General features: G+C 38.1%; 1 protein-coding gene across 5 annotated transcripts in view; it reads left to right on the forward strand.

Moving 5' to 3' along the window:
- Positions 1-23,783, forward strand: part of nlgn3a (neuroligin 3a) — a 276,135-nt gene that overhangs the window by 151,648 nt on the left and 100,704 nt on the right. For all 5 annotated transcript variants that reach the window (XM_077577384.1, XM_077577383.1, XM_077577385.1 and 2 more), the window contains one exon: positions 5,087-5,236. In XM_077577384.1, the coding sequence (XP_077433510.1) occupies positions 5,087-5,236 (150 nt within the window). The remainder of the gene's footprint in view (positions 1-5,086; positions 5,237-23,783) is intronic.

Below are 23,783 nucleotides of genomic sequence, written 5' to 3' on the forward strand. Positions count from 1 at the left end.
TTGGTTTGAAGATTAGATTTGGGTGGGCTGAAGAGCTGCAACTGGTCGGCGCTGGGTATAGGTAGTTTTTACCCATTGTTGGGTCAAGATTTTGACAACACCCTCAACACAATGCACTGGGTATAACCCACACACTTAAATCTGATGGGTCAAAATAATCCAATTTTGGTAATAAAAAAAAATTGGACCAACCCACAATTTGGGTCAATTTGACCCAACTTTGTGTTTTACGTGGGTCAGTTTGACCCAAATTTAATTTTATTTAATACTCCCCCAAAGTTGGGTCAAATTGACCCAAATACCGTGTCAATTCAATGTTTGAGCAAATTATTATTTTTTTTTACTTTGTCATTTTTTTAGCCCAGCACTGGGTTTGCTATGTCACCCAATTTGGGTTACTTTTGACCCAGTAGTTTTAAGAGTACAAACTAAAAACATTTTGGTCTAAATAGCACCCCCCCCCCCCCAAAAAAAAGGGACAGATACACAACTTGGGTCAATTTGACCCAACTTTATCGGTTGTTTTGTATGAAACAAAACAAAAATTGGATGTTCTGTACAAATCAACCTAAAAAAGATTGGGAAATGTTGTTAAAAATAAGAAAAAAATGGGTTATTTTGTAGAAAACAACCCAGAATTTTGGGTCAAGTTGACCTGAGTAGCGTATCGGTCCATTTCTGACCCAAATTTGGTTATTATTGGTATATTGTTCTACCCAATTTCTTTAGGAGTGTAATATGCCTTATAACTCAAACAATTTGAAATGAAGGAAAATAATAGTATATTTGTGCCTAAATATAGTATTTTACTATACAGCATGTTTTTAGAGTGTTTCATCGTCTTGGGTTGTGCATATAATACTAGTAAACCTCACTTTTGAAGCTATTCTGAGGTTTTAAAACTCTTTCCGTCTCGATTTATTATAATGCATCACTTTGAGTACAATTCTCATTTCAATGAGCAGCGGACTAATTTAGCACGCAATTCATTGTTGATGTTGGTATTTGTTATAAGTGGTCAGTGAGTGAAGACTTTGTATGCGAGAAAAAGTGTCTTTTTATTATTATTATTATACTCAATTATTGTGCACCAGCATGCCTTGCACAATTATTCATCAATTTATTTTTCTTTTATTTATATATTTGTGGGTTATTTTTTTAAATTGTGCATGAACTTGTATTCCCACTGTATTGATATGTGCATTAATGAACTCTGCTTTTCTTTTCCAGCACCGAGCACACATGCCAATGTCTGATGTGTTATCATGTTTTCACCAGTTTTATTAAGGTCGATTACATGTTGATTTGTTTGCCTTGACACGGATGAAAGAGTCAGGAAGCAGCTTTCTGACTTGAACAAATAACCAAACTATCTCATTGGTTTTTAATAATATCACCTTACATCAAAAATAATGTCGCAACCAAGATGTGGAAAAACCAGGAGCTAGTCCATGACCGTATTTGACACAATTGGGTAGGCGAGTCGTTTATCCGACATCTGTGTGACTCCTCCCACACGAGATCAAGTCAATAAATAGCTCTGAACAAATTGAGCTGAGGCGTCTTATGTCACACTCCCGAAAGGGATTGAACTGTTGTCATGGCGACGTGATGTAAATCAACAAAAGAGGTGACTGATGACATTGACGTGACTGATTTCTTTTTTTTTTTCTTTTTTTGTGTACGTGTGTTTTTAATGTTTCATTTCTGCCCCGTGTTCCTGCCTCATCCCTTATGTATCTGTGCCACATTTGTTTTTCTCGTCTGTTTTCCCTCTTATGTTGTCTCACCTCGCACCTCCTTTTTACTGTTTAACACACAAAGGTGTCAACTGTAAGTCACATTTCACTGTCGCTCTCCCAGATACCAGCTCGATGAAGGCGAGCCAAATTAAAAAGCCGGCGTTATGTACTGCGCGTTGCTGTTAAACGCGAATGAACAAAAGTGACGATTGCGATTGAGATTGTGTCAAGGCTGTTGTAGAAAACGCATCTTATTAGCAACGGTGGGGACGCATAATAACGAGCAGTGCTTGCAGATGCGGATCGGGCCCCCCTGGAGGTGGCGAGACTTTTTTCAGTGACTGCGTTTATATGCAGGCAATTTTCAGGTTAAGGTCAAACATTCAAGGTTTACGTGTGTGAGCGGACATTTTCTGCCATATTCATATCTCGATCAAAACCGTAAGACGCGGACGTCGTTACGTAAATAGAAGTCATATTGATGTCACTCACCACACTCATTAAGTCAGCGGTGTCCAAACCAAGGCCCGGCGGCCATTTGCAGCCCACCATGCATTTTTGGGTGGCCCACGGAATATGCGAAAAAAAATTTGGGGACATGGTGAAAGATATTATAACATTTTTAATACCTAATTTCATATATCAACTATTGTTACACATTATTAACATTTTAATTCTTTATATTAACCTTGTCGAAATGTTTTGTGTCCTGTGCAGAGCAGATGGTGTTGACGTGTATAGGCTGACCTTAAACTGGGACATACTATTTAGTCTAAAAAAGTTCCTTCTCAGCGCTTTGTGCGAAAACACATTTGGTCCTTGAGAACAGAATCTGTTTTGAACATCCACACCTGACTCTGTTTTCGCCATCGCTCACAGAAAAGTACCAGAGAGTATGTTTTGTCTACAAATGAAAGAGAGGAGGTATTTTTAACTTTAAGAAACCGTCGTGCACGCGGAAAGAGCTACATTTGACGCTCTGAATCCCACGATGTTTAAGTGATGATTAGAGGCAGTTATTTGTCCAGAGATTCTCTGTTTTTTATTCAATCATTTTTGCAAAGGTGTATTTTTCTTACATTAAATCTATCTTCATTTTTGGAACACGCAAAGAGGACAAAAATCCTTTATTCCTCTTCAATGGCCACAATGCATTTTTTTTTTTTTTTTTTTTTTAAAGAGGGTGGATTAAACTAAGCAAAGACAACATACATTTACAGCTAAATTAGTAACTGAATTTTGTTTGTAACACTATGGAGATTAAGATCATTCCGTTTCAGAAACAAAAATGGTTTCATCCAACATCACATTAATGGTTGGAACCATTATAGTGGCACACAGGGATCACCCCAAACCTAAAAAAAAAATTAAAAATCCTGCGCTATTTGCCATATGACCTTTAGCAGTAAAAATAAATACATCACAGTACAGGCCAAAAGTTTGGACACGCACGTCTCATTCAATGTGTTTGCTTTATTCTCATTACTATTTACATTGTATATTCTCACTGAAAACTAAGAATGAACACATGTGGTGTTAAATACTTAACAAAAAAAGGGGAAATCACTAAAAAAAATGTTTTAGATTTTAGTTTCTTCAAAATTTGCCAAATTTGCTCTGATTACTGATTTGCACACTCTCGGCATTCTCACCTCTGGGAACGTCTTCAGTACTGTTGGAAAACCTTTCCAGGTGACTACTCTTGAAGCGTGTGCAAAAAAAATAAAAAAAATCATCATCAGAGCAAATTTGAAGAAACTAGCATATAAAACGTTTTCAATTATTTCACCTTTTTTTAAAGAATATAACTCCACATGAGTTAATTTATAGTTTTGATGCCTTCAGTGTGAATCTACAATGTAAATAGTCATGAAAATAAAGAAAATGCATTGCATGAGAAGGTGTCCAAACATTTGGCCTGTACATCAACAATGTATAATTGCTTCACTGATTTTACCGTATTTGATAAATTAATAGTAAATGGCCCTTGCACCTTTTTATTGTTCTGTACGTGGCCCTCGGAAAAAAAAAAGTTTGGACGCCCCTGAATTAAGTAGTTGGTTTACTCCTCGCACCAAAAGTGTGTTTCGGCACTACGTCACCATGTTTGTTTGTTTGTTGACACACTGACTTAAATACGCACGTATTTATACACACTGTGGCATTTTCACCGTAGACAGAAAATACGGTGAAAATGTAAGGGAGTACATACGCGCTTATATGACCAAATACGGAGGTTAGAAAAGGGGTCTTATTTGAGTATATTAGTGTTTTTGCCAATATTCAGGTTTTAAAAGGGTTATTGAATGCATGTAAACGTAATCGGTCACTACAGCAACCAGGATGATTTTTTATTTTTTTTTTAAATCCACTTCAATCTGACCCTCTTGCTTTGTGTTGTTTCTATTTCACTTCTCAATTTTCTCTTTTTCTCAACTGTACCCTTTTTTTTTTTTTTTTTTTTAGTCAGCCTCTCCCTTTCTTTGCCCTTTGCGCACCTTCACATTCGCACCACTCTCGGCGCGTGGTGGGAAAAGAAGAAGCTGTAGAGAGATGGGCAAGGAGATAGGGGCGAGTCTGTGATTGAAAGTGATACAAAGTGAGGGAGGGGGTGGGGTGGGGGTTGTGCTGCAGGAGTGAAAATGAGAGCGAGTTTTCTTGTCTTGTCCCTCCTCTGCTGCTCGCCACTCACTAATTCAGAAGACTATTCCTCAGACAGAGGCTCCCCCCCCCCCCTCTTCCCTTTCCGCCAGTAAATGCGCTTTATCTGGCTAAACGTTCCATTCCAGCTGGCTATCCTTTTCTGGTTTGGGAATAAAATAAAAGGCCCTCAATGCCCTGCACCTCTGTGCAAACAAGTTAGTGAGCGCACACAGGCCAGGCAAAAAAAAAAAGAAGAAAAAAAATGACGACGTGTAATTAGCGAGTGTTTTTTTTCCGATCACTGTCGAGCCACTCTCGGTTAGGGTAATATGTCAGAGGAGCTTCCTCTCCTCTCCCTTAATGGCTTCTTGCTTGCCCATATTTGGGAAGTCAGCGTGCTTCCTGGAAAGCCAAACACAAGCTTTTAATAGTTTGTTTTCTAAGAGGTAAATTACATGTCGTTTGCAGCCGAAATGGCCAATTACTTTAATAGAATTGAAGTCGGTTTAATGAGTTGACATTCCCATGAAGGAGACGCAAATCGCGTGACGATTCCGTGCACCATCTGCGCCGGTACCTGGGAGGTGACGGTCAAGTTTTTTTTTTTTTGTTGACCATCAAGCATATGCGAATGTAAACCGAGTCGGCGTCAAACGGGCGAGGATCCAATTTGAATGTGGTAACGATGGCCGCTTTTGCAGACATACGAGACACCGGCGCCAAACCTGTGATGGTCTACATCCACGGGGGATCCTACATGGAGGGGACGGGAAACATGATCGACGGCAGCGTCCTGGCCAGCTACGGCAACGTCATCGTGATCACCCTCAACTATCGGGTTGGAGTGCTGGGTGAGTTCACTTTTTAGCCGCGTTGCTCACGTTTCGGGATCTGTTGCTGGAGTTGCTTGCTGGGTTGACCTTCATTTGACACTGTTGAGCCACCGTCACATTTTCATCTTCTTAATGTGGCCAAGTGCATTTGAGACACAACATTCGTGATAAGTGATCAATAAACGACCACACCAAATGCTAAATCGTCTTTTTCACACAAAATGATTCAATCCAATTTCCCACTGTGGCAATTGGACTTCATTTAAACAAGAAAATATCACAAGGAGCATCAATAAAATAACCAAACTTTGGCTGATGCCTCAGAAGATGAATTGTTAGCTTAATATGATCGTCAAAGTTGAGGCTGATTTCATCTGTTTGCGAGAGGTCACACTTCGGAAACTTTTAAAGGGTTCAAATCTTGGATGATGTCATTAGCAATTGACTATCCAGTGATCATCATTCCTTTATTTAAGCAGGTAAGAAACTTTTGGAGATTAAAAATGTCTTTTCCAAAGACACACAAAGACAAACAACAATGTGTACAGCAAATTTGCAAATTTTTTTAAAAGCAGTCACATTGCCCAATAGCATTTGTCTCACATTCCCTTACAATAGCCTTGAACCATAAAGCTGTTGTTATTGATGTAAATAAAATATTTTAAATAAATTTGATATTTTAACAGTTCCTGAAAATTTGGGGTCGATCTATTTTTCCAAAGGTGTACTGGTTGCTGTGGACATTTGAAAGATGCAAGTAATAAAGTTTTTCTTAAAACTAGGGGTTTCAACCTGCCAACATTAAACTCGTAGGTACGTCCATGTATTATATATCATTTTAAAAGGAATTAAGTGTAAAATTTGAAAAAAATTTACACTTATATGAGCACCCTTTTGCCAGAGACGATCACATATATTAAATAACCTAAAACTAATACTAAAACTAATACAAACTAAACTAAAATTAAGCATTTTTGGGAAAAAAAGAAATAAGACTAATAACAACTAACAAACCACCGTGAAAACCAAAACAAACAAAAAATAAAAACCAAGTATATTGAACATCCCCAACTGGGGAAAATTGCTATTAGGAATGAGACATTTATTCAGGTACAGCTTTCATTATTATATTATATTATATTATATTATATTATATTATATTATATTATATTATATTATATTATATTATATTATATTATATTATATATATTATTATTCATATATATATTATTCAACATGCGTACTTTATTTGTACATTATATTACGACAAAATTTTAGACAGGCTCGACCGGATACATTGATTTGCTTTTCAGAACATTAAAATGAATACACATGACAGCAACTGCTTGAAAATTGCTGCGTTCACAACGTGTTAAATCCTGCACAGGAAACTCATTTTGCCGGCCGGGAGACACTTTATGTGCCTCAGTTAGGCGCTACTGTTCTGATTAACAATGGAGTTCAGAGTTCACGAGTTAATTCGTTAATGGTCATGTGTGAACAATCACATTTATGAGCTGATTCCGTTTGACAACTTTTTTCTTTCTGAGGGAAAACGTAAACTTGCAAAGCGTATATTTGCAAACCACTACTGGAGTTCAGTACTTGACGAAATACAGTATGTGTCTTTCTTGTAGTGAAATAAAATCGTTTTTTTTTTTTTTTTTTTATGCCAGTAATATGACGCCCACAAAAACATTGTGAAATAGTCTTCGTTGTCGTTGGTTGCAGATTGACTCACACATTTCTGAACCCTGGTTCAGAAATGTGTTTGTACCTGTGTGAGTGTGCGTGTGTGTGTTTGTGGGGGTGGAAGTGGAAGAGAGGAGAGAAAGCTAAAGAAAGAAGCGAGCTCCATGGAAACAGCCGCTGCAACAAAATGGAGCTTGTTAGCGCGCTAAGCTTTTTAGCCGTTTCATCCATCATCCAAACATCATGAATACCATTTCCTTAATATTTGTTTAGACAACAGATTATTTTTATTTAAACTATTTACACCATTAACTCAAAGCCAAGTAGGATCTTTGCCCTCTTTATACATTTTATGTGTCGTCTTGTCCGTTGCTGAAATGGCAACAAATCCGAGCATATTGTTTCCCTTTATAAACAAAGCTCAGCCATTGGATTAAAGCAAACCGCTGCAGAATTTGCACAAGAGTGGAAATTGTTGCCTCAACCAACATGACTCACAGAGTCCAAATACTGCCTCAGCCATGTTATTTACCCTGTGATATTTACCAGGTGTTTGAAACTTTACCTCATATTAGCCCCTGTGAATTTAGTTCATGTGACTCCAGTTGCTAAATTCAATCCATCCATCCATTATCTCAAATTGATTGGATTAAATGGGTGGCAGGTTCTTATCAGTGGTACTAAAGGCATTTTTAGTAATTTGGGATACAACGCAAACAAAAATATCTAGAGTACCGACCGGGTAGTTCATTAATTAACTGGACTAGATTAGCCTACATCAATGCTAAGCTTTGATTAGCACTTTGAGAGCAGCTAACAATTTCCATCCATCCATCCATCCATTATCTCAAATTGTTTGGATTAAATGGGTGGCAGTTTCTTATCAGTGGTACTAAAGACATTTTTGTAATTTGGGATACAACGCAAACAAAAATATCCAGAGTAGCGGGTAGTTCATTAATTAACTGGACTAGATTAGCCTACATCAATGCTAAGCTTTGATTAGCACTTTGAGAGCAGCTAACAATTTCATTATTGCGGTTGTCGTTTTCATTCTGCGGTGTTTCAAAACAGAATATTAAGTATGATTCAATACATATGTAATGTTTTGTTTACTATTTTCCATTGAAATGAGGGCGTTGCCGCTAGAACTTTTTTCTTTATAGGTCTATCCAGAAAGCTGGCAGTGAACGTGTTTTTGTTCGTGATCTTTCACTTTAAGCATTGTAATCAGCAGGGGTGAGAGAACAGCTTAAAAATTGCACTTAAGTAAGAGTATTTATTTATTAAAACTTTATTTTTCCAGGTAAAGCAATTGAAAAGAGATTTTCAAATGCAATGTAAGACCTGGTTAAAGTACTTTTAGTGTAAGAGTACGCTTACTTAAGAAATATAACCTCTCCAGGGAAAAGAAAAATATTTTGTGCCCCCACCAATTCTTTGCCGTGACTGTAGATGGTATCATTTGTCTATTAAAATGTTTTTAGAACACATCTCGACGAGCTAATACTCCTTGCTCACTCTCTGACAACGACAGCACCGCTGCCACCTACTGTAGTGGATGTGCAATTACACTTGATTTTTGTACGGCCCAAAAAAAAAAAGTTCCCCAAAGTCATGTGACACAAACATAAAATAAGAATATAAAAAATATTTTTTTTTAGGAAATAAACGGAGGAAATTCAGCCACAATGAATAGTCTTTAAATGAAATGCTTTTGTTTACATACGTGACCCAGCACAATACGGTTCCCTCTGCCAACTTACATCTTTATCTTCAGTCCTCTGCATGCATTGCTGATTGCACACAACCCTTTCTACAGACCGAGACAATCTCTTGCATGTTTGAAAAGTTCCAAGTGGAGTTCTTGTAGACTGAAATCCTGTCATTTTTATGATCAAAATGACAGAGCATAGTGGTTCGTTTTTGTACTTCTTTCATCCATCCCCTTTTTTTTTTTTATACTTCGTGTCCTCACTCGGGTTGTTGGTGAGCTAAAATCTAGATTTCTGTCTAGCTCTATTTAAATGTTGAAAATGAGTCAAATGTCGCTAGTAGTTATGCAATGCAATCTAATACTGACAAACCAAAATAGCCAAGTAATAATACATACCTTTAGCCAAAATCACAAATCTGAATATAATGGAGCAAATGTAGCCTGTTCTTAGCCATCAAGCTTGGAAAGTTGCTAAGGCGGCCTTGTAGAATCCTAGCTTAAAATGTGACATTCAACCACTGGTGTAAGGCTCAGCATGTAAGGACTGCTCATGCTCATATTTCCTTTATGGCACTTCAATTATGAGTCAGACGTTTCTACTCTCGCCACCACATTTCGCTAAATGTCATTCTACATGCATGCACACACACCCCGCAAACGGGGCATGTCAGTGCTTTAAGCATGCGCGCACTTACGCACGTGCATACAAACACACGGATCGTGCATTGTGGGGGGGGGGGGGGGGGGAATCGAAGCGCACGCACAGATGTGCTCGGCTGGTTGTTCTCTTGGCGAGATCCTTCGCAGGAATGAGCGGAGGAGAAGCGATGCGTGTGCTCGGGCGATAATGTAGCGTGGTCCGATAATCTCCCCATGGTGCGGCTTTAACTGTTATTACAGACACACTCATACTTGCACAAATAAAACCGAGGCCGGAGAGAAATCAGAGCATGATGGGCAAATGAGCACTAAGCTTTCTGCAATGTCATCGCTTCTTATACTCCCAACTTGACATGTGACTGTGCTCTTTTTTTAGCTATAGTTCATATCGAGTTATTAGCAGAGGTGGCAAAAGTACTCACATTTTGTACTTAAGTACTTGTACTTAAGCAGTACAACACTATCAGCAGCATTTGTCCACCATTTCGACGCCTTCTTAACCCTGGAGAACCCAAGAACCCTTTTCTTCTTTGGAAAATTATGAATTATACATTAAATGACTGCTATAAGTTCACTGAACACCAAAATATATGTTTTTTCAATTTTAACCCTCGTTTTGTGAACTAGCTCAGAGTTGCTAATTTATCAAAATATATATATAAAACATACTCCTAGGCATTCTGGCTGATATGAAACATGATATGAAATAGATTAACAAAAAAAAACACAATTTTACCATCTGATGGTTTGCTGAGAAGATGGTTTTGTTTGGATTGATTTCCAGCTCAACAAAACAGCATGTTGACAGCCATCTTGTCACCACCACTCTGACTCATGTAAGTGCAATTTTCATCCACTAGATGGCCCCATGCAGGGGTCAGAAGTGGCACTCTGGACCTTTCAAGTTAAATTTGTAAAAAAAAAAAAGGTCTTTGTTATTTGAGTATCAGAATCTATAGGGGCCAAATCTGACCCTGTGGGTTCTCCAGGGTTAAAATAATCGCCTATGTCATTTTTTCCGATTTTTCAGAAAACACCCCAAAAAATGGGAACCATTTGCATCATGAGGAGATGATTTAGCAAAAAAAAAAAAAAAAGACTTAGGCAGTTATTTTAAGAGAGCGACAATTTACAACTTACATGAAATCAGATTTGTTTATTTCCAACTGTCTATTTCTTTATTACATAGTGTGTCTTACTGCTCTGCTGCAGTATATTTTTGTCCAATCAGAGTTCAGCTTCCTATTTGTTGCCATGCCAAACCTAATCTGCCCAGATCCTTCAACAATAATTGTTTTTTTGTTTAGTTTTTTAATCAATTGAATTTCGGAGAAGAGGCGTCGCGTTAGGATTTTTCATCATTCATACACACTCACACGCACGCACGCACACACGCATGCACACACGCACATGCACATAAAAATAATAATAAAAAATGTTTAAATAAAAAATAATAATAATAATAGAAAGAGAGAGCAATGATGATGACATGTCAAATCGGTAAAATTACCGAATGAACAATACTGAGCGCAAAAAAATAGGATTTTTCATCCCTTGATTGGTTGAACTAAATAATCTGTTGTACTTGCATCAAAGATTGACGTGGCAGTCGTCCGTCAGTCGACTACGGTAGCCGACATTGACTTGTTGTGTGCACAACTTCACCGAGGAGGCCTCACAACAAGCCAAAGTCCTGCTCTTTAATAAACAGATCACCGAGTTAATGCTGCATTCGAAGAAGGTGAAAGTTGGACTAATCCCACTCGGATTGTCCCGTTTCAGACCTCAAAGCTTTCGAGGCAAATGCAAACTCGCAATTGTCAATTGTGTTTGACGTCGGAAGTTCCACAGCACTCACTGCTGGACATAAATTACTGTACAACTTCTAATAGAATTCTATATAAAAAAAAAAAAAAAAAAAGATATAGCAGCATTATCTTCATTTCATATAATACATGCGATTTGTAATTTATTCGCTGCGTGAGAGGAAGTCATTCAATGTAAATAGACAAATAAATAAATAAAGATTGTGAAAAGCTTGTTTTAATTAAGCTGCTAAAGGGATGAGGAAATAAAGGCGGCAGAGAGAATTAGACAAGATAATGAGTTTAAAGGAAAAGTAGACGAGGCAACTCGAACCGTTTTTTTTTTTTTTTTTTTACATTAATATCACTCCAATGCTATCCATGAGCAGTCAGAATATTGCATTAATATTGCACTAAACATCTTTGAAATACTCACTACAGTCTGAATATTTAGCGCAAAAACAAAAGGCTCTCACTAACAAATCTGTACTGAAAGTTATTTTAATGTGCGAATGAAAAGAGAAAAACATTTCCACCAGTTTATTGCAACAAATTGACTCCAAAACCTTTCTAAATGTCAGTGATTAATGTTTTATTCATGTTTCATTTGTTTTGTTTGAGTTACAGCATTTCTGCAGTTATCGTCTCCCCCTAGCTTTTCGATGTTATTCCTAATGGATCCAAATTATTGAGAGATGCTGCTCGGTGTATTATGAAATATAAATGCAGCATTTGTTTTGTTTCCAAAAGACAAGCTCACTGTGGATATAATCTATTTTTCAGCACCGTTTCCTTTTTAACATTTGTGAGATTCCGACAAACTGCGTCGAACCGCGTCGACTTGTTTCAATTCTGTTCCGAGCGTGATGTTTTTAAGACGCCGCCGCTCGCGTTCCAATTAAAGACGAGTCCACAAAGTTACTATCGTCCTCCTGCAGCTTGAAGCTCCGTGCTGCCGAAACGGTAATTATTGCTTCAAAGAGTCGGCCGCAATTCTCCTGAGTCCCCATTTAGAAACTTTCACATCTCAACCTCACTGTGTTAGACGATTGAGAGTTAATTGTTAATTACTTGTTGACCCACCGCGGGATGATTAGCGCCCAGCGAGCTTGGAGTCGGGTCACTCGCTTCAGGTCAGGAACGGAAGAGGAGAGCTTTGTATGTTAGAGGAACACCCTTTCGGAGATCTGCATGTGTGGGAAGGAGACATCATGGAGCTCTAAAAAAAAACGTTGGAATGCAGAGACACTTACGTTTGTTTTAGCCGGAGACTGAAAACACTTGGTGATGACGTCAAAAGATTAATATGAAAGGAGAGCAATGATGATGACATGTCAAATTGGTAAAATTACCGAATGAACAATACTGAGCTCTCCAGAAAAAAAAAAAAATAAATAAATAAATATAAAAAAAAGGATGTATATGAGACAATAGATTAACATATTTAATTTCAGGTATTTACTTTTGAAGATGTGCATCCAAGTGAGGAAAACTTCCTTTAGAAATCAAGATTAAAGGCAGGATTGGTTTTCCAAATCTGGATTTGGATATTCAAGATTATTAGATTAGATGTGGTTTAAAATACCTAATTTTAGAGCAGATCTGGTTTTATTCCTTCCAATCCACCACCCAGTATTTCAAATATTTAAATCCAGATTCAAACCGATCCATATTTCCAAATCCCACTTTCCTGATCCATGGATCAGGATTGTCTATCCCTGTATTTCAAAACTCTGCTGGGTTGGATCAGAATAATCCTGATCATCTCGGATCGAGATTTCTAAATCCACCCTGTCCCTAGGGTCACCCTGCCCCCAAAACAACCAATAACTCTGAATGTCTGGATCTGGATTAAAGGCAGGATTGGTTTTCCAAATCTGGATTTGGATATTCAAGATTATTAGATTAGATGTGGTTTAAAATACCTAATTTTAGAGCAGATCTGGTTTTATTCCTTCCAATCCACCACCCAGTATTTCAAATATTTAAATCCAGATTCAAACCGATCCAGATTTCCAAATCCCACTTTCCTGATCCATGGATCAGGATTTTCTATCCATGTATTTCAAAACTCTGCTGGGTTGGATCAGAATAATCCTGATCATCTCGGATTGAGATTTCTAAATCCACCCTGTCCCAAGGGTCACCCTGCCCCCAAAACAACCAATAACTCTGAATGTCTGGATCTGGATTAAAGGCAGGATTGGTTTTCCAAATCTGGATTTGGATATTCAAGATTATTAGATTAGATTAGTGGTTTAAAATACCTAATTTTGGAGCAGATCTGGTTTTATTCCTTCCAATCCACCACCCAGTATTTCAAATATTTAAATCCAGATTCAAACCGATCCAGATTTCCAAATCCCACTTTCCTGATCCATGGATCAGGATTTTCTATCCCTGTATTTCAAAACTCTGCTGGGTTGGATCAGAATAATCCTGATCATCTCGGATTGAGATGTTTTTTTTTGGGGTGGGGGGGGGGTTCTGGAGAGCTCAGTATTGTTCATTCGGTAATTTTACCGATTTGACATGTCATCATCATTGCTCTTCGGATTGAGGTTTCTAAATCCACCCTGTCCCTCGGGTCACCTAGCCCCCAAAACAACCACTAACTCTGAATGTCTATGCTCAGTTTTAGATCTGTGTTTGTGTAAGCATTTTTTACTACAATGGTAACAAGCTCATAACTTGATTTACTTGAATAGCAAATCAATTTCCCTATTGAAATGAATTTAGATGCCATTATTCAGTTTCAGGCACCCCAATAAACCAGCAGTTTTTGTGTGTGGAATCGCACTGTAGTCTATTAAAAAACACTCCTCCTTGAGCTGTCGCCAATGAGGTTGTCATTGGATTTATATTTATGGTGTACCAGAAGCAGAAAAGGTTACCCTAGAGGGACCTATTTGGACCTTGCTTTCCCTTACAAGTACGCAGGTCTCCAGGAGTCCTTCTGGAGCCGGGCTTGGAGTTGGGTCTGGTGGCCGAAGAGACCACACGGGTCTCCCTTCCCTTGGGTTCATCACTGTAGGAATGGGGGGTCAGAGGGTCAAGTGAATCGTGAGAGAAGGCGGGGTTCTTTGGCTGTCCAATTCCTGGCTACGGGGAGGGGGTCTCTGGTTTCTGCAAATGCTGTGGTTCTGTTGGCCTCAGCGAGCTCGCAACTCTCTGAATCTATAAAGGGTAGAGTGACATCTCTAGATGGAGAATCCGATTTTGTTCAAGTATCTCGGGGTCTTGTTTAAAACCCTGGAGAACCCACGGGGTCAAATTTGGCCCCTATAAATTCTGCTACTCAAATTCCAAAGACCTTTTTTTTGTTTTATTACAAATTTAACTTCAAAAGTCCAGAGTGCCACTTCTGACCCCTGCATGGGGCCATCTAGTGGATGAATATTGCACTTGCATGAGCCAGAGTGGTGGTGACAAGATGGCTGGCTGGTTCTCAGCAAACCATCAGATGGTAAAATTGTGTTTTTTTTGTTAATCTATTTCATATCATGTTGCAGAATGCCTAGGAGTATGTTTTATATATATATTTTGATAAATTAGCAACTCTGAGCTAGTTAAAAAAAAAGGGTTAAAATTGAAAAAACATATTTTGGTGTTCAGTGAACTTATAGCAGTCATTTAATGTATAATTCATAATTTTCCAAAGAAGAAAAGGGTTCTTGGGTTCTCCAGGGTTAAGAGTAAGGGAATAATGAAGCGGGAAATCAAGAGGCGGATCGGTCCAGTGTCTGCAGTGATGCGGACTTTTGGATCGGTCTGTCGTGGTGAAGAAGGAGAACAAAATCATGGGTACGAGTGGCCGAAATTGTTTGGTCCGCAGGGGTGGGATTTTCCCTGAGAGATTGAGATAGAGCCGTTGCTCCTCCGCAATGTGGGTGAGTTTGGGCATCTAGCCTCCCTGGAATTGGCTCCCTGTTTTTTTTTTTTTTTGGGGTGGGGGGGCAATGTGTGAGTGTGTGCAGAGTTGTGACGCCTCTCTAATGGTACGTAATGACTCCCAGTAAGAGGGGAGTATCTTGTATCACTACTCTTTACAAATATAATTACTCACTGGGTCTCCGGTGCGTTCCACTTTCCCAGTCCATTGGGTAGTACTGAAAGGGGGAGGGGTCGGGTGGGTTTAGTAGGCGGGCTGACGTATTTACCAGTTCAAAATACATTAAAAATGAAGAAAGTCTTGCCAATATCCAAGGTGAGACTCTCCTTCTCGGCCCTCTGAAAACAGAGCGTTGCCTCCCCCTGTGATTGTTTGTGACCTTTGATGACTGATTCTCAGATCGCTCTGATTGTAGCCTCCATTTATTTCCAGTCGTTTTGTCATTGTACGTTTCTGACATTCAGGCCTTGAAAATAACTGTTTCCAATCAGAATAAACTCAGACTGTAACCTGAGAGCTTAAAACTTCCAAGTTGTGATAACGTTTCGAGATATGCGTATCGCAACTCCGTCCCGCTTTCATCCTCCTCTGATGCTAAAGAATCCGGCTGGTTGTAATTTATCCACAGAAGTGGAGAGAAACTGATTAGTCGGGTTTGAACAACACCGCACAAGGGAATCTCAGGTTAATCTGCGCTATATGGGTAAACAATTTGAGATACACCTTTAATCCATTGTGTAATCAATCAAGTGTTGGTCTAGACGACTTTGTCGACCTTGAATCTTAATACTTGAGTATACAAAGACATTTTAGGCGACTTCCAACTTTGGAGGCAGAGTTCAAGGTAAGGCCCTTTCCTGTTGCAGCATGACCGCTCCGGTGCGCAAAGCAGATCTCATAGCAGCACGGTCGGATGAGTTTTGGTGTGCGAGCCCTGACCTCAACCCCACCAAATACCTTTGGGATGAAGTAGAACAGCTATTGTGAACCTGGCGTCGAACACAATCGCTTCAGTGACGCTAGATGAAATAAAATAAAAAATAATGTTGTGAGCAATTTTTCCCATACGAAATGATTTGTTGTTCCAGGTTAAAACCGTCCCTTTTTTTTTTTTTTTTTTTTTTTCAGGAGAGCTCAGTATTGTTCATTCGATTTGACATCATCATTGCTCTCCTTTTTAAAAAAAAATAAATTAAAAAAAAAAAAAAAAAGGGGGGGTTTTCTTTCTCTTTTTTTTTTTTTTTTTTTTTAAATATATATACATATATATACATATATATATATATATATATATATATATATATATTTTTTTTTGTATGTGGGTGAGCATGTGCATGTGCGTCCGTGTTTGTGCGTGCGTGCGTGTGTGTATTCATCAGTTCACCTAAAGCCCATTAAAAAAAAATCCCATACTAATAATATAATATAATAATAAATTGCCAAATGCAGAAACATCAACGTAAGTTATCACCATGTAGTGGCTCTCGCTAACAGACAGAATTAAGTAACCAGAATTAGGTTAAAAAATTCTATATACGTAGACCATGTTTCTATAAATTTTGATATTTGTTTTTTTTTAAATGTGATTTATGAGGAGGTTAGACCATTGGTCGATATTCAGAGTTTGTTTATTTTTCCAGTTAACAAGAATTGTTTTTTTAGCGAAAGTAAGGGCTACAAGTGTAGATTGAAATTGTTTATGTGGTAAGTCAGTTGTTGTTAGGTCACCTAGCAAACACAAGTTTGGGGATAAATGTATCCTACAGTCCAAAATAGCGGAAAGTTTTTCTAAGACTTTAGTCCAGAAATACATAACCGGAGTACATAACCATAAAGCATGAACATAAGTGTCTGTAGTGTTTTGTAAGCATTGGAGACATCGGAGTCTGAGAGTCCCATTTTCTTCATCATATATTGAGTAATGTATGTTCTGTGAATAATTTTATATTGGATAAGTTGTAAATTTGTGTGTTTTGTCATTTTAAATGCGTTTTCACAAACTTGAATCCAAAAGTCAGATTCCGGTGCTATAGACAAGTCTGTCTCCCATTTCGAGATGGGTAAAAAAAACGTCCCAATTATAGAATTGCGACTTAGCAGTCAGCTTCCTGTTGAGAATTGTTCTGATCGCCTCGCTTTAGGTGGTGATATTTTAAGTAAACAAAATGAAAAAAGTAAATGTTTGTGAGGGATTTTGTCAAAAATAAATGTTTTCAGTCTTTCCCCCCCCCCCCCCAACTGCCGTCATTAAGTGTGCAATCTCGTTTATTACTTGTTGCCTCCTGCGGTGTAACAGACATGTTGTTGAGACAATCATCTTTTGTATGCCAGTTTATATGCCTGCACTTTTCAGCACGGCTTGTATTGACTTTTTTTCCCCCCAAATAGAAACACATGATCTGGTTTGGTTGCTTTCACAGATCAGCTTTTAGGCTCCACTTTATACTGATTTGAAGAGCTCCCAAAGTTGTGAGTTGATGCCTGGTGGTTAAATAAAATGACCGTAAATTGTCAGTCCATTGGCAGCCCAAAACAATTCAGTTAAAACATAAACGCATTCAAAGTGACACATTTGTTTCTTTCCCGAGGCCAGACGCAGCCCACGCACTTATAGCAATACATCTGAAGCTGATTGATTACTGCCAAAACACCAGGGATAAAAAACTCATCTTTTTCTCATTATTTGTCACAAGAGTGAAAACAATAGCAATTGACAGCTAAATGACAGGCGCGAAGAAAAAAATGGCTGTAGGAAACAACGCTGCTCCCCTGCTAATACAAAACAATGTTCACAAGGAATATTCAATCTAACTTTTTGGATCTAACATTTTGCCTGAAATGGATTTTGGCCATTTCCGCCCCTTCCATACTCAAGACTTGCAAGAGTTTTCTTCCGGTCTCACACACTTACAGCATGTCTCTCAGAATCTGTCAGCCCGTACCCTGATCAAATTCATCAAAATTTTGTTAGACCAGCTGTGTTACTGTTTAGAACTGGTCTGAGCATAGAAACATGGTCTACGTATATAGAATTTTTTAACCTAATTCTGGTTACTTAATTCTGTCTGTTAGCGAGAGCCAGTACATCGTGATAACTTACATTGATGTTTCTGCATTTGGCAATTTATTATTATATTATATTATTAGTATGGGATTTTTTTTTAATGGGCTTTAGGTGAACTGATGAATACACACACGCACGCACGCACACGCACGCACGCACATGCACATGCTCACCCACATACAAAAAAAAAATAAATAAATATATATATATATATATATATATATATATATATATATATATATATATATATATATATATATATGTGTGTGTGTGTGTATATGTATATATATGTATATATATTTAAAAAAAAAAAGAGAAAGAAAAAAACTTTTTTTTTTTAATTTTTTTTTTTTTTAAAGGAGAGCAATGATGATGTCAAATCGAATGAACAATACTGAGCTCTAGAAAAAAAAAAAAAAAAGAACTGGTCTGAGCAGGTGTAACTTTAGAGGGTTACATGGCGATACCTGTTCACACAGTTAACACCACAAGGAATCCTAAATCGGCCAATGTGTAGGGGTCAGTGACCAACTTTCATTTTTTACTTTATTTTATTTTATTTTATTTTTTATTTTTTTCTGGAGAGCTCAGTATTGTTCATTCGGTAATTTTACCGATTTGACGTCATCATCATTGCTCTCCTTTATTTATTTATTTTTATTTTTTATTTTTTTGTATGTGTACGTGCGTGCGAGTGTGTGTGTATTCATTAGTTCACCTAAAACCTATTTAAAAAATCCCATACCGTTCACGTAAACCGAACACTTCCAGCCAGAGTCGTGAGGCCGTCAGGAGACCCGAGGAAGGACCAAAGAAAGGAAAGTGAAATCCAGCACCGACCAGACGCCACCAACTAGAGTCCTTCACCAACCCCAGTGACATCTAAATTCCAACAAATCAGGGAGACCTCAAGAGACTTTCATTTTTTACGATGGCCGGGTCCTGGTGGGATTCAGAGACATCGTGCAGTGTACAGCAGCAGCCCTTTGAGTTATCTTGGTCAGACAATATATTAGCAGAGGACGTCTCTGGAGGTGGTGGAAAAAAAGAGGAGTGAGGGGTTTTTGCCTTCTAGCAGTGATTCTGACACCGATAGCTACTTGTTTTCATTCCTCCAAATGAACAAGAACAAAAACATATTCATCCTATTAATGTGGCAGAGTAAAGGATTGAAGTAATGGTTTCCAGGTCCCAGTCTGGTGCAGCTTGTTGAGACGCTCAGCTTCGAATCTCTGCCAGGAAATTAACTCGAAAACTTCTCTTGGTAGACAGTCTGCAATAAATGTCTGTCCCCTGTACAACAGTACTGGGGGGGGGGGGGGGTAGTTCAGCCTCTCCCCATGCCCAATGAACGTTTCCTTACCACTGAAAGGTATTGATTAAAACTGAAAAGGCAAGAACTCTGAAAGCCTGAGGAAATAATTGACGTCAACAGCAGTATTGCAGCAGAACAAAGAATCCCGTGAAGCTGACTTAAAATTCTGTCATGTTTTACTTATTTATTTATTCATTTATGTGTTACTATTAATCCGGAAAAACATGGTGTACCTCATGCTAAATAGCTTAGCTGACCAAGACAAAGGTTCAGGAAATATGGTGGACTGTAGTCTCAAGAAATCAGTAATATCTTTTGGTACTACTCTGACAATACCATTAATTGCTATGATCATACCTTTCAGACTCTGATGATCAATAAGCCTAGTTGACGTCATCGTGTTAATTTATTTTATTTTATTTTATTTTATTTTATTTTATTTTATTTTATGGTGTCTGGTCGGTGCTGGATTTCACTTTCCTTTCTTTTCTTTGGTCCTTCCTCGGGTCTCCTGACGGCCTCACGACTCTGACTGGAAGTGTTCGGTTTAGGTGCACGGTATGGGATTTTTTTTTTTTATAGGTTTTAGGTGAACTAATGAATACACACACACTCGCACGCACGCTTGCACACACACATAATCACCCACATACAAAAAAACAAAAACAAAAGGAGAGCAATGATGATGACATGTCAAATCGGTAAAATTACCGAATGAACAATACTGAGCTCTCCAGAAAAAAAGAAAAAAAATCGTGTTCATTTATGCTGTACATCCATTATCAGTTGATGTCAGGTATGATATAAATGTTCTGAAACTCGTTATATGAGCAGAGATGAGTGCCATGGCATTCAGCTGTGCACATCTAACAACACTAGCGGCGGGAGGAGAGTTGCCCGGGGTGCGTACGTTCGCCTACTTAGGGAGGTTTTTGTTGTTGTTGTTGTTTTTACTAACAAGCCGTTAAGCTAACATGCTAACATGTCAAAAGTGAAGGCTAGCAATTGATTTCTTCTTCCACTGCAATTCTTTTGTCAACTAGAGTGTCTAAACTAAAGGAATCACTTTCCACATACACTAGAGGTTGTTGTTGTTGTTGTTGTTTTTACTAACAAGCCGTTAAGCTAACATGTCAAAAGTGAAGCCTAGCAATTGATTTCTTCTTCCACTGCAATTCTTTTGTCAACGAGAGTGTCTAAACCAAAGATGCCAATCGCTAATATTGAAATAGACATCTTCCGTTCTGACCTGATACTAATTATGGAGTCATTGCTAATTATTTGTCATTCTCCAAGTTGTCCTTGAGCATCAGCCACATTAAGCAATTGATACTGAACGCATTATCACCAAAGTAGTCACAAAGCTGATTTGCCTTTTGTTTTTGACTGGCACTCTCAACATTCAGTTCCAAAATGGGTTTTATAGCGACAGGGGCTTTTGTATCACCGCATACATTTTGCACTTTGCGACAGGTTTTATTGTACTATTGTGAAATGACCTTTTGTTGCAAGCTACGAAATGAGTGTTCCCTCAACCTTTAATGTGTTATTGCTTCCCGCGTCCCCATATGACATAATGATTGCATGACTTTTAACAGTCATAACTGATGAATGCGGGTGCAAAATGGCTGACTTAGGGTTCTTCTTAATGTTAGAAAAGTTAAAAAAAAATTTAAAAAAACTCTGTGTCTAAAGGGCAATGAGCTAATGTAGTGTAAGGTATAAAAACAGGCTCCCCCCCAACATTTTCTTTTACTTACTTTAAAACCGTCACTGACATCTTTTAAACTACCGTAAGGTATATCACTGTTAAAGGACGCCATCAGTAAGATACTTTTTCCCAAATGGGGATTTTTTTTCCCTCCCCTCCCGAGACTCTCTGTAAGACAAGTGTATGCCGAAAATTCTTCTTTGTGGCGCCTGAAAGATCTCTTTGTGGTCATTTTTTGCTTGAATGCTTTGTTTCACTTTGTACTCTGCTCCGGTGACGAGTGTGGGCTTCCTAATGGCAGCGCATTTCTTTCTGGCTGCATTTGTAACGTTACAGAAATACAAAGTCGCTTCTTCTTCTTCCTCAAGGCAAAACATGTTGTAGTGAACAGACGCCAGCATTTGCACCTTTCAAATCAACTCTGATTGACATTATTGATCAACCAGGGGTGCTTTGTCGGGGGTGCTGTTAGCATGTAGGAAAGGAACGGTTGTTAGCACTTATTTAATGGGCATGATCGATAAATCTTTACTGTCAGGCTGAAAAGTGCAATCCTGCAAACTACCTTTAATTAGACCTCCAAGTAGAAAAACGTTCAGGATTCAACTACAGATCCAAATCTAACATACAATGTCTTTTTTTAAGATTACACTCATGGATCAAAGTATCGAGATGCATATCTTAATCAACTAATTCCTCAATCAGCGGTTGGACTAGACACTTAAGTTCCCCTTTTCTTAATTATTCATCTTATCAAGACATTTTGGACAACTATGTTTTCAACTTTGTGGGAACAGCATGGAGAATGTCTAGGACAGATTGAGTTATTTTTTGCTTCCTGTAGGTGCAATGCCTGCGTGACACAATGATTGTGTCTGTGTCTTTCTCGCTAGCAGTTATCAGACACTACTATGGAGTGATTCAAGTACGGTTCAATTTTTAAGTGAGATTACGATTCCATTCCATGTGGTTCGGCTCAGTTCGAGAGGGTATGATGTAATGAGTTTCTTGTTGTTGTTTTATATACATATAAATGAACTTGTCATTACTGTAAATTGTAAAAAAAAAAAAAAAAAAAAGTCCCACAAGAGTCTGTACTTGGACTCAGTATATTTTAGTTGCAAGAAATAACTTGAGCTTTCTGTCTGCGCTGCTTTTAAGGACAAGGCAGCACAATAAAACCATTTCAACGGGGCTTGGAATGGCATCAAGTCATTGCATTGATATTATAAATGTTATTTAAACACCAATGCCTAATTTTATCGGACGACAAAGGCATGCTTCTGTTTATCATTGTTAGGAAACAATACATAAAACTCAATTGTTATGCATTTGACACTAAAGTTTATCCACGAAGCCTCATGAAACTAATTGGTTAGTTAAGTTTCGAAAAAGCTCATGGCCAAAACTGATTTTGGCTTGTTCTGAATTAGTCCTTAATTATGCTGTTATAAGCCTCGACTTCTGGCGGATTTCCCATGATGCAAAAATGTCGCTCCTCCTCTCCATCTGTTCACCTTCATATCCTGTTAGCGAATGTTTCTAACATCATTTGCATCATCATCTCTTTGGAGGGACGTTTGCAAAAACAATGTGACAATGATTATTATTATTATTATTAGGACTAGAAGTAGTGTCAGCGTGTTATTCGTATTGGCAGATGGCTACACAGAGGGTTCTTGAGGTTTCTGTCGACGGGGAATTTGTCCTCGCCGCAGTTGACATGCGAGCGCATGAAGGGAATCACTGAGTAACTTGCAATATCATTTTATTGGCATTTCTTATCATATCTTGATGCAGCCGTGATTCATTTTGATTTACACCACAGTTATGTATGTGTGAAGAAAATGCATAGAAAATCCATTAAAGTGGAAGTCAACCTTAAACGTTTCTTGACAATAATATAAACATGACATTTTGATTAATACATTTGTGGAATAAGAGTTATAAAGCAAAATCCAGACATTTTTATACATCTCAGGGGGGGCGGCCATTTTGCCACTTGCTATCTGTTTTCTGAAGCTGAGCTGTGATTGGTTGTTACCTCAGCAACATTGATGTCATCTTCAGTCGACAGCAAGTGGCAAAATGGCCGCCCACTGAGATAGATAAAACGGCTGGATTTGGCTGCTTAACTCATATTCCACGTACGCAATATTAACCAGAATAGCATATTTAAGTGTGGCTGCATAAAACATATTATTGTAAAAAAAGAAAAAAAAATTGGGGGGTTGAATTCCCTGGAGAACCCACGGGGTCAAATTTGGCCCCTATAAATTCTGCCACTTCTGACCCCTGCATGGGGGGGGGGGGGGGCATCTAGTGCCAGAGTGGTGGTGACAAGATGGCTAAAATGCAACAAATAAAACAAAAAAATTATATTGTTCAATGTAGCTGTGTATTTGATTGATTATGTTCTTAAATTCTAAATAGTTTACTGACCATTTTTGTTATTCTGATTTTTCGAAATGATACCCCTAAATCCCAAAGGGTCAAATTTCGCCCTAATCCTAAATTAGGGAATACATTGGAAAAAAAACATTGAAAAAACATATATTTAGGTGTTCAGTGAACTTATAGCAGTCATTTAATGTATAATTCATAATTTTCCAAAGAAGAAAAGGGTTCTTGGCTTCTCCAGGGTTAAGCATATAATGTACATAAATGATTTAATGCAAAAAACAAACAAACAAAAAAAACACTTTTTTG

This window comes from Vanacampus margaritifer, chromosome 10 (assembly GCF_051991255.1).
Source record: "Vanacampus margaritifer isolate UIUO_Vmar chromosome 10, RoL_Vmar_1.0, whole genome shotgun sequence".
Lineage (NCBI taxonomy): Eukaryota > Metazoa > Chordata > Actinopteri > Syngnathiformes > Syngnathidae > Vanacampus > Vanacampus margaritifer.